This window comes from Danio rerio, chromosome 9 (genome assembly GCF_049306965.1).
Source record: "Danio rerio strain Tuebingen ecotype United States chromosome 9, GRCz12tu, whole genome shotgun sequence".
NCBI lineage: Eukaryota > Metazoa > Chordata > Actinopteri > Cypriniformes > Danionidae > Danio > Danio rerio.
Window position 1 is genome coordinate 34477935 of NC_133184.1, and position 12798 is coordinate 34490732.

General features: G+C 34.8%; 1 protein-coding gene across 1 annotated transcript; it reads right to left on the reverse strand.

Annotated features, from left to right (window-relative positions):
- Positions 1 to 5034: 5034 nt before the first annotated feature.
- Positions 5035 to 12167, reverse strand: gatd3 (glutamine amidotransferase class 1 domain containing 3). Its single transcript, NM_001017662.2, has 7 exons — positions 12006 to 12167; positions 11687 to 11739; positions 9671 to 9784; positions 9415 to 9534; positions 8459 to 8551; positions 7810 to 7966; positions 5035 to 5601 (listed from the first exon to the last, which is right to left on the reverse strand). The coding sequence occupies exons 1-7, from the start codon at positions 12105 to 12107 to the stop codon at positions 5473 to 5475; spliced, it is 768 nt and encodes a 255-aa protein (NP_001017662.1). The 5' UTR covers positions 12108 to 12167; the 3' UTR covers positions 5035 to 5472.
- Positions 12168 to 12798: the final 631 nt, after the last annotated feature.

Here is a 12798-nt window from a genome sequence, read left to right on the forward strand (position 1 = left end):
TTAAAAAAGCCTCTCAAGAGCATAAGCCAATCAGAATAAGAATAAAGGAGAACACAGAACCTAATCCGCTGCCTGCTATCAAACAGGCCTCTTCTGCACAAGTGTGAGAGGTTGAGAAATGCTTTGCGTGTGTGAAAGCGAAGGTGTTTGTGAGAGAAAGCAAAATGACAAGTGTGTGTGTGTGTGTGTTAAAGAGAAAGTGTGTGTGACTGGCTTGCTCTTGACCTGCGGCTGTATGCTGCTAATCCTCTGATCAGGATGCCAGGAGGACCGCAGGGCTTCAGGCCTCAGTCCGGCCCCTGATAGACTGCCCCGCTCACAATAACACACAGAGACCTTAGCCCATTAACAACTCACTGCCCTGAAGAAACCACAAGCCTGTCTCACGCTCACACACTCCTCACACATTTAATTTTAGGACAGGTTATAATCAAACAACTATAGGAGAGTTACTTATTTGATTCAACCCCAATTCTAAAAAATGTTAGAACATTTTGTGAAGTGCAACAAACCACCCGCTTCGAATGTTATCACTCGATTGAATGGGCGTTATCAGTGGTTATCAGCTGATAGGCATGGGCCAGATAGGGGCCTTCTGTACCAACTGGTAGGCTCCGAAGGCTGTTATTATTCACCCACATGGTTAACCAGCCATACTAATATAGAAGACTGCAGATCCTGATCTGTTTTTACATTACTGTGATGGTTGGGTTTAGGGTTGGGGTAGGGTAGACGTTAATGAAATACAACTAATGGGAAATTTAATAAATAATATGAATAATTCTTGTTAACTTACGGCCACAGCTGTAAGTGATCTATAGCTGATTAACCATGTGGATGGATGATAACAGCATTCTTAGCCTACCAGGAGGCACAGAAGGCCCCTATAGGCCCATATCTATCAGCTGATAACCACTTATAAAGCTCAATCAAGTGATAACATTCAAATTGGCTAAAGAAAATCAGGAATGGGTGATCAGCTAATTTGAAAAAAAAAAATAAAAGATTGCTTGCATTTTCAATAACAAACTTTCAATAGCAAACTACAAGTGAAAAGGTTAAAGAAAATTCTAGAGTTTTGAAGTCCAAAATTATTGGTCCAACTGTTAATGAGTGTTTCATTTATCCCAAACTGGATTTTAAAAATGTGGCTCTTCATTTTGAGCCATGTGAGAAATGTCAAACGAATCAAAAAATCTAATTTCTCAATGTAACATCATAAAGAATTCAGGTAATGCACCAACTACCAAACATAACATTGTGACAAGATTTAGTGAATTGTTGTGAAGCAAAGAATGCTCAGTTGAATGAAGTAGACAACTTTTGAGCCCTCAGATGGCACCATATAAAAACTGTCATGCTGTGATGTTATGTACAGCCACATGGGCCCAGGAGTACTTCAGAAAGCATCAGTCACTAAACTCAGTCTCTGCATCAAGAAAAGCAACTTGACTCGTCTTCTGCAATGAATGCATGGGATTCTCTGAACCAGAGCTATTCACATATAGCCAAAAGCAAAATGGAAAAGAAAAACAATGTCCACATTTCAAGTAGTTGCTCTGAAAAAAGGACCTGGAGTTCTAAGTTTCAAAGACCAAAGTGAGCAACCAGACATGCATAATGAGCAATAGATGTAAAAGGTATGTTATGATATGGGAGCGGCAGAGTAAACGCCATGGGTGACTGGCAGAAGGCTCTGGAGCTCTGCTTTCCTTATTGTGAAAATCATCTACAGATTATTTCTCTGTTCTTTCTGTCAAGGTCATATGTGTTAATAAAAAAGCACTGACATAGCTTAAAGAATTAGTTCACCAAAAAATGCTAATTCTGTAATTAATTACTCACCCTTATGTTGTTCTAATCCCGAGACCTTCATTCAGCTTCAGATCACAAATGATATTTTATATTTAAGAGAGCTCCCTCATCCTCCATAGACAGCAAGGGTAGTGAGATGTTTAACATGTTTTATTTGTTTGACAATTTCCGTCAGGTTGTCTGGGTGCAGGTTTACTATGGGCAATAATGCATTTTGTCAGTACTCAGCACAACAACAAGCTAATTTATTGCCCATACTAAATGCAGACCAGAACCTGACACAGCTGAAGAAAGTCATTTTTACAGTTTTTTTTTTTTTTTTTTGGCAAACAAAAAGTTCTTGGAGCCTCATATTTTTACATTATTACATTACATTACATTTAATTACAGTTGAAGTCACATGGAATTTTTAGATTGTACTTTTCTGGACTTTGAACATCTCAGTAGACGGGAAAATTGCCCTCTATCACAGATAAGGGAGTCCTCAGATTTTATCTAACATATCTTAATTTATGTTCAGAAGATGAATGAAGGTCTCGAGGGATTAAAACAGAGAAATTCATAACAGAATTTTACTTTTTCATAAACTGATTCTTTAATCCTAAAAGGCATTGAACTAAGGAATTTCGTTTTCAACAAAACATCCTAAATGACTAAAATGTTAATTTTGCACAAAAATATTTGTAAATAAAGCTTAAATTCAAACATGAACTAATTTTAGATGACTACAGTGATGCCTACTTAACTTTTGCTTAATAATCAAATGTTCTGAGAATAATTTTGATGAAAAAGTTTCTCCGTGGTATTGTAGTGTGACACCTCTGTTCATTTAGAACTGTTTTTAAAACTACAACTTTATCTTTTTATTTTTCAACCTCGCTGTATACAATGCTTAGGCCATTTTGTCAGGAGGGTTTGTTATAGACAGCCAGTGCAAAGAAACCAGTAGCCTAAGAGTGTAGAGAACGCAAAGAGTGTGTATTTATGCGTGGTAAAGGTGGGGGTCTCAGACTGCCAGGCAAATACTTACCATTTGTCTGTGCAAGAGTGGCTGTAGGCCCCCAAATCCCTACGTTTTGTACGAACAAATTGGCAGAACGCGGGGTCTTGTTTGCCCAGCCTCTCTGGACGGCTGTGGGAAGTGGGTAGGCTGATGAGATGTGGGTGGGAGAAATCCCCATCAAAAAGCGCTTGTGCCTGAGAACAGAACTAGATGACCTGGTCTGAAAACCAATCGGCCTCCATCAAAAAAAGCAAAATCTTACGTAACCAGCGAGACATATCTGCATGAACTGAATGAACATGAAAAGTGGGGAAAGATATTTACAACAAAGTGGCAGTGAGAAAAGAAGTGGACAATTATGTATTGATTTAATTATTCGTTTAGGTTATTATTGCATTAATAAAAATGCATTACTTTGGTCAAATAAGTGACCGTTAAGACATTTTATAATGCTACAAATAAATTTTTACTTTCTTTCTATATATTAAAGACTACTCATCAACAGCAGCTTCCTCAAAATAGTACTGCTTTCAACATTGACATTTAAGGGATATTTCACCCAAAAATGAAAAATCTGTCATCATTTAATCATTCTTTACTCGTTTCAAACCTTTGAGGTTCTGTCCGTCTTCTGTTGAAGATAAAAGGTGATATTTAAAAAAAACAAAAAACAAAAAAAAACTGTTGGAATGCTGTATCCATTGACACAATTACATTTACATACATTTGTATTTCTTACAATGACAGGTTTTCACCATTCTTCAAAATATCTTGTTTAACAGAAGAAACTTTTAAGAAATGTTCCTTGAGCAGCACCAAGTCAGAATCTCTGATCATAGATATTTCTGAAAGAACATGTGACTTAAAGGATGCTACAAAATGTATATTAGAATTGTAATAACATTTAAAATTGTGTAACTGTCTCTGAATTTTTTATACAGTACAAAAATGCAGCATTGATGTGCAAGTCTTCTTTCCAAAATATTACTGGTCCAATCTTTTGAACAGTGAATGTGTACCTGCCTATACACATTTCTAAGTGCTAAAACGTGTATTTACTTTTCCTAAAGCAAGAAACTAAATGTAAAAACATTTTTGTTTTCATGCATCTGTCAATTTTGAATCAACATCCAATAATAACTTTTGTAAAAACTTTTACACTTTTTAAAATGTGTCTTTGGACGCTGTTTTCTCCTAAACCTTGCCATACATTTTCTAAGTAGCAGTTACAAAGACTGTTTACTCTACAAAACATGTGAAAAGATCTAAAAGCAGCTTTCTATTATTCCTAATGTAATCAAATTAACTGGTGAAGTAGGTGCTAAGTATTAGTTCATTTTTAAACTCTATTCACATTCAGTGTCATGCTTTTTAAGTGATGCATTTTCAATAATGTATAAGATGAATTTATTTTTTCTAAATCCGTTTACAATTAACACGTTTCTCCCAGGTGAATCTTGGCTTTTTCTAATGGAGATTGTACTGTTCACATTTCTTTTGTTTTGTTTTTACTTTGTGCTATGCAGTGCTGTTTTTTCCTTTCTGTATTACAATGACATGATCTGTCAACAAAAACGATACAAAGAGCAAAAAAATAAAAAATAAAAATTAGCCATAGTTTACATCAGAACATCCCTCCAGAATTCACTATTATGTTGACAGCATGACTAATTAATTTGACTGTCCTATCCATACACAATGACAGCAGGACTTATCATTTTGACAACGTTGACACATTCATTGACCCAGAACTTTAGTTTTGATAGATGAACTACAATGATTTGAAGCAAGAGACTGGCTTTTGCAGGTAATCCATGGGGTTTTGCGATTTGTACATGTTGTTTTGAGAAATGCACTTACTGTTTTGCAAATTTCAATTCTGATCTGAGAAATGTACCAAAGAGACTGAGAAAAACTGTGAAACATAACATCCCAGGAAAACAATACTGTATTAAATGCTGTACGATGAGAACAAGATTCAAATTTAAACTACAATGTTCACTATTTTTTTTTTTTTTGCTAACACAACTAAAATTCTAAATTAAAGAGTCTTTCATTTTAACTTAATGCAGAACAGCCCAATTCTTAGGCAATTACAGAATACATTTTTAAAAGAACTACTTTTCAATTGCTACCTCAGTACTACTTTTTGGTGCTTGCTGTTAAATAACTAATTGCTATTAAACTGCTGATTAAATAACTTGTCACTGACATTCTTTAACAAAATTATATATTCTTTATTCTTTCAAACTTCATATTTCAACACACACACAGTGTCTACTTAAATATAATTAACATGCACATCAAGCTGTTTTGGTACATTGTAAGTTGTACTTTGACCTAATATTCATTTCAAGTATTTATTACATTAAATTGCAAATACAATTGAAATATTTCACAACAGACAAATCTAGAGGTTATTTCATTTCACATTTCTTTTTTCAAACATTTAAAAAATCAGAGAGTGCCCTCTGCTGGACATTCAGCTAAATACCATTTAATAATGTCAGGCAGACACGTTTGATTAGTAATGTCTGTCAAAAGACTGCAACTTAAGTTTACTATGTTTTAATTGATGGTGTCTTACACATATCCTATATGATTGATGAACTCAATGCAGTGAATGTAAAGATACTGATATACTGGCTGAATTTTCACTTCCCGCTGAGCTTCAGGACATCTCTCACCATGGCACCGATCCCATCAAAAATCAAGTGCAGCTTTGTATCACACATGAACGCAGGTGTCGTCACCACCTTATTCTTCTGGTCCACATGAGCTTCGTGAAGGCCAAAGGTTAAGGGTAATTCAGACAAAGCACAGTACACTTACATAACACTAATGAGAATATTGTACATGAAAAAGCCTACATTATACAGACCCGTAACCAGCCTGGTTAAAGTAGGGGTTCTTTTAATTTTCTATTTAATTACGATATTTAAGTACTGCATTTTAGTGACATTTTAAGCGATATTTTTGCTGAATTAGCTTGTCAGATGGTCATCAAAACCACAATCTTTGATATACCAAAAATATTTCCTAAAGATTTGGAAAAAGGAAATATGAAATAATACTTAAATACATATTACATCATAAATCATTCCAAAAAATAGGAATCTGTTAAAGCGGTCAATAAATAAATCTGTCATTTATTAGGCAAATAACAAACTTTCCGCAGTAAGAATTTGGCCATTTGAATAAAAAAAAATTAAAACATAATAATAATAATAATAATAATAATAATAATGTGGAGCTTTTACACGCCTCTCTTGTGAAAAAGTACCTTTAAAAATACATGAATAACAACAATAGCCAAATATTAATATTCAAATATATTATTCAAATAAATTTTAATATGGTCAGTTTTTGGTGCTTCACACCTTTTTATTGCTCTTTTTTTGTATCAAGAATAAGGTCCAAGAAATAGAATAAAAGTTACCAGTAAAATGTTTTCTCTGTTTAAAAACAACACAGTAGTGAAAGATGACTTTTCTTATGTCAGATTGTGATGTAAAATTGTTAGCATTGGCCAAAACTGATTAGCTGAAGTAACACCAAAGCAACAGCCAACAGAGGATTCCGCTTAGTCTTAAAGCCTTTTTTTGATGGGTATATTCAGTATTTATGATGGCATAGCAGTCAAAATAGAAAAAAATAAGCTCATGTATGGGACAAATTCTGGACCTTTGTCAATAAGGGGTGAGTCTTCTGAATCACCTGAACCATCCCTGGATACGAGCCTGTTATAACTTTTTTCTGTCACAACTTCAATTTTCATTCATTCCTTCGACCTAGTCTCTTTATTTATCAAGGGTCGCCACAGCGGAATGAACCGCCAACTTGACTCTAGCACATTTTATAAAATACCCAGCTGCAACCCAATTCTGGAAAACATTGATACACACTCATTCACACAAAAACACTACGGCCAATTTAATTTATTCAATTCAGCTATAGCGCATGTGTTTAGACTGGGGAAAACTGGAGCACCCGGAGGAAACCCACGCGAACACGGGAGCACAAGCAAACTCCACACAGAAATGTCAACTAACTCAGCCGGGACTCGAACCAGCGACCTTCTTGCTGTGAGGCAATCGTGCTAACTGAGCCACAGTGTCATCTTAATTTTCAATTAACTATGAATAAGTAGAATATCATGGTTAATACTTTTTATTATTAATTTAGATTAATTGATTAATTTTATTATTATTTGTGAGTTTTATAGCATCTTAAACTTAACTGATAATATAATTATAAATAAATATATATAAATTATTAAAAATAAATACAAGTTTTATTAAAAACTTAATTTAATAATTTATTTTAAAATAATAAAGTACTAAATTATATTGAATTATCAAATTTAATTATTTAATTCTAATATTTATGCCTTGAAATAATATGATTTTTATTGGTTCTGATAATTATGACTCAATGGCATTTTTAAATTATTTAAATTAAAAATTACCACATCATGCCACAGCTACAAATTGGAACCCCATAACCCCCCATAATTGGAACATTTAGTCGTGTTCAACTTTTAAGTCATAATTTGACTTATGATGACTTCTACATGTTTGGTTTCACAGACTAAGTTTATGTCTAGTCCTAGACTAAAACATAAGCCGAAGATGTTTCAACTGGTAGAAAAAAAAACTTGTGACAGATCTTATAATATATTAGTGCCCTTTTTGTTTGTTTTCTCAACATAGACACAGTAATGTTATTTTCTGAGGCGTGTTCATAAAAATTACTTAAATGTCCTAACCGAACTATGGCCCGATCCTGACTTAGTTCAATCCCTGTCTGTGAAACCAGGTCATTATGCCATTAATTAATTAAACTATTAATTAATTAAACTAAATTATTAAATTTAACCTTAAACTTTTTTTCTCTAGTGAGAGAAGAAGAGAAGAGAAGAGAAGAGAAGAGAAGAGAAGAGAAGAGAAGAGAAGAGAAGAGAAGAGAAGAGAAGAGATATAATAGGATATAGTGACATCTTTCACAGTATGTTTGGCTCCCAGTGCAGTGATGGTTTGTGTGGTACCAGCATATGGCCACTTCCCACCTTGCTCCTCCTCATGACCCACTGTCACATCTACACCAGGGAGAACTTTAGCAGCCAGCACAGGAGAAATACAGCACAACCTGCAACCAGAAGACAAGACTAGTCAACAACAAAACATGATCATGCTCTCTATACAGCACTTCAAAACTCTTACCCAGGCTAATATCAGAGTTCTTGAACCACCTGTACTTAGTTACTGACTTATAATTAGGCATCATTTCCTTGTATTGTTTTTCCCAACTTTATTAGCCTTTCCCAGCATGGTAATAATTGGTTCTGGCTTTACATCTAAACCATGAAATAGATGTTTAGACTGCTCATTTAACTTTATCAGACAAGTTTGTATTTTCAAGGGCCACAGATATACATTTTATTTTGTCTGTATTTTTTTTTTCACTTTTTCATCTGTGCCTTTAAAGTAGCTTCAAATGTTACAACACCAGCATTACAAAATAATTCTTCATGATGTTACCTTGAAAAATTAAGACTTATAACATAAAAGCTAGAGACAACAAAATGTGTTCAAAGCATTGGTCTCTAATCTTTAGTAATATACATATGTAACAACTAACCCAATAGGCTTTCCTGCTTTATGGAAGTCCTTTAAAACCCGCTCCACTTCTTTATTCACCTCACAATCCATCCCATCAATGGCAAATGTGGACCTGATAATGGTAAAAATGCATACAAATTTATTAGAGAAATGAGGACTGCAACAGAACACTGGTGACTAATTAAAACTCCTTTAAATGCAAGCAATGCCAACAGTGTTGCCAGATTGAGCCATAGTTTTGAATTTGATTGTGTGGGTAAAATATGAAATATGCAGGTTGACAAAATTTAGGTGATTTTGAAAGGTATATTTTTTATGAAACTTTTTTAACAACACAACTGTGTGCTCCTACTCCATTCAGTTAGTAGTGACCAATGCATAGCGCAAACTGTGTAGCCCCACTCAAAAAAGGAGGTGAAGGAAAGTTGAATCAAAATCTGACTCAAGAAAAAACTGACTACCCTTCACGTGCACGCACATCACGCAGCGCCTGCAGTTAAACTCACATCGGTTTATCATGACACTTTCATCGATCATTTTTTTCTGCAATGGACATTAACAACAACAACAAACAGAAGCGTTGTCTGATTGAATAGCAGCATCTAATCAAAAGAATTTAAAATGCCAAATGGGACAAACTTCAAAAGGAAACCATACGCTAATACAGTAGGTAGTGTAATCTACATAACAAGTTCAGTGTGTTGGTAGGAGGAGGCAGTGTTTCGATGTGATACAGTTATTTTGTGGTTCTGTGACAGCTGGTGTTGGTTGCTGTATAGTTAAAACATTATGACCGTTTGAGGAACTAGCTTAAATTAGATTTAAATAAATTAAAATTAAATTAAATAATTAAGTCAGCTATATCTGGCGACACTGAATGCCAATTTTTTAAAGTTGTAGCATTGGTGGTGTGCACTGTACACTATTAAAATGATGATATACCACCTGTTTATGAAAAGAAGTACTGTAACTCACAGGTTTTTAGCTGCACCAAAACCACCAGGGAAGATGATGGCATCGTGATTACTGGCACTCAGCTTGGCCAGATCAGTGATGTTGCCCCTGGCGATACGTGCCGATTCAGATAAGACATTCCTATGCAGACAGAAAAGTTGAGAGTAATTATTCACTTGATCTTTTCAGATCAGCTCATGAACAAATCTAATGAACTGTTTTTACGTTTATGTTCAACTGTTTTAATGAACAGACATTGTCAGGGTTAAGACTTCACCTCGACTCGGTCTCCGAAGGCTGACCTTTGCCATGGTCTATTACATGCATCTGAGATACATCAGGAGCAAACATCTGAACCTCTGCACCTCCACGGCTCAGATGCACCAGGATTCTGCATACACAAACATAAAAAAAGCTAAAGAGTTTGTACTAAAAATATTACAGCAATAGTTTTGACCCTAAATTACACATTTATTTATTTATTCATTTATTTATCATTTTTAAACTGGAATAACATTTAAATAATCGGGCCCGACTCTGCATGAATGCTGTTTTTCAGCAGACTCCTGCTCTGCAGAACATAAAAACATACAGACACTCCTAACATCTCATCCATCAACACATGAGAACAGTATAATCCATCACCAAACATGTAAAATAAAGAGAAACAAGCTTTGATCTCAGTGGCCACAGCGATAGTGGACCATTAGATGACGAGCATGGCATTTTTTTTTTAAGAAGTCTCAGTGTTGGTATTGTTTTTAGATTTTGTGGGATCTCATTCCAGACTTTTGTGAATACATAAAAGGATCTCTGTCCACAACAGTTTTATAAAAGTCGGTAATGACAGACATCCATTTGTTGCAGATCTGGTGGAACAATTAGTCCTTGCATTAAGTTTTGGTACCAGAGCACAAAGGACTGCTGAGGTAGCCGTATTTAAAATGTGATTGTACAGTTTAACCCTTGTGTTCATAATGCAATTTTGAAATGATAAAGCATTAGAGAGTGATAGAGCAAAGCAGTGATGTGTCCATCCAGAAAGTCTATTGTGTATCTTATAGGCCATAATTCAAATAAATCATGGACTTCTGCTGTCTTCATTAGTTTTAAAAACACAGATTTTTTTTTTTTTTTTTTTTACAATTTAAAATGGCAACTTAGGAGATCTTTTCCGCTGGAGATACTGCTGTTCTAAAAAAAATGTTAATAAAAAAATCTTACTCATACCTTAGGGATGGTAAAGCAGAAAATTTGGGTGGTTTTAAAATCTTGACTTTTCCAAACCGCGATATACCTTGAACAAGATTATCGTCCCATGCCTAATTGTGCAGTCTAGCTGTTTGCTCCAAGATATCATTTGTTGTGGGTGGCCAAACTGGCAAACAATATGACAAGGTGGACAAGATTATGCCATGAAGAAACTATTTAGAAACAGAAAAAGACAAATTTGTCCTAATTTACCCATAAACAAATAGCTTTTGTTTCAGCTTTTTATAGACATTTAGAACATGTCACAATAAGTAAGGTCTGAGTCCAGACTGAGTCCAGATTTGTCTTTCTTCTAGAGGGAACAGTGCATGACACTGAACACTTAATGTTTGATAAATTTATAACAGTGTTTATATATTACATTACAGTACATGATTATACCCATACATTAATAGAACTTTCAGTTTCTTTGCTATTTGTTCAATTTCAACTAAATTCATCTTTATTTCTTTAGCACTTTTTACGAAGTACTTTTTTTTTTACAAAATAGATGTCAAAGCTGCTTAATATAGACAAAGTTAAAGTAAATTGAAACTGCTTCTGTTCGATATTTATTGTTGAAGTTGAGTTTAGTTCAGTGTAATGTCATTTAAATTTTACAACTATAGATTTGTTAACACTGAGGTAAACTTGGTGTTACATTCGCACATTCAGGGTTTCTCAATATCTTTGCAGAAGTCTTGTTGTTTTTTGTTTTTTTCTTTTTAGCAAATTCTAAATAGGGAATATATATTAGCAGCCAATGAACTATAGGACGTTACAACCGTTGTTCACATGCCATTAAATAGTGAAATCCGATTTCAGAATGAATATTCAAAGTGGCATGTAAATATAGGGACCGTGTCACAAGTTTTCACAGTTCAAAAGTGTACAATTGTGCGTATATATAAAACCTCCTTGACCTCATTATATTAACTATATATCTACAGGTTGTTGTGGTGAACAACCCAGGAAAGGAAAACGGAAGTAAACTAACTTATTATATATACTAACTTAACGTTATAACAGTAACGTTACTCACGCTGACGCCTCATGGATTTCAGTGCCATCAAAAACACCACATCCAGACAACACCTAATGAAAGTACAATGACAGTTAAAGTAACCTGGAATGGAAGAAAAAAACTCAAGAAAACTTGACTGTTTCAACTTCATGGGTGACATAATCCATACCATAACTGACTAGAAAGAACTACTAACGTTAAGTAAAGCCTAGAAATCCACACGCAGAAAACATTCACAAAATATTGATAATTGCACACAACTTTGTAAAGCTAATTTGACAAACTGGGTTAATAATGTGCAACAGTGGTCAGGGTCTGCAACATTAACGTTACTTACAACAGCGACTCTTGCGCCACTGCAGTTTGACGTTGCATGAAAGTGAGCAGCAGCGGCATATCTGGTGTGAGCCGGACGAAAGAGCGAGAGGCGCGAAATCATGGTGCGCAGTGGAGAGGACATGATGGAGGAGTGCGCTGGAAAATACTCTTCTTCTAAAGCACCGACAGATGAAGACGGTGGACACACAGCGCCATCTGCTGCTTAGTATGTCGATATACAGGTAAATATGATATTTTGTAGGATTTCTTGTATGAATTTCTGTATATTTGTATTTACAGCGAGATCCTAAATCATATTCAAGCCCATCTAATATAAGCACTTTCTATTCTATATACTTATTTCCCCCTTATTTACAGAACCCTAAATTACAAATAGAAACCATATACATCAACATTATGGTACCTTTTTATTGCAAATGTAGATTCTCCAACAGTATCGGGGGATGCAGCCTTGATGATGCAAGCTGAGATTGCGTCACTGTAAGGGGTAGGGTTAGGGTTGGGGATGAGATCGCATGCAGCTCTGCGTTCTGGACTGTATGGAGGCCAGTTAAAGGCTATCAGTGTTTTACTATTTTAGAAGTTTCATTTCAATGTTCACATGGAGACTAAGACTGAAATATAATATGAATGCATATACATGCATGTGTTCAGATTAGTTCCAACAACCTCTTACCAGTAGATTTTTATTTTGAAACAACAGTTAAACAGATAACATTCATTTATTATTTTGGGCTCCACAATAAACTATGCTTTCCTGTGTCATTCACACCAGAAACCCCACAGACCAC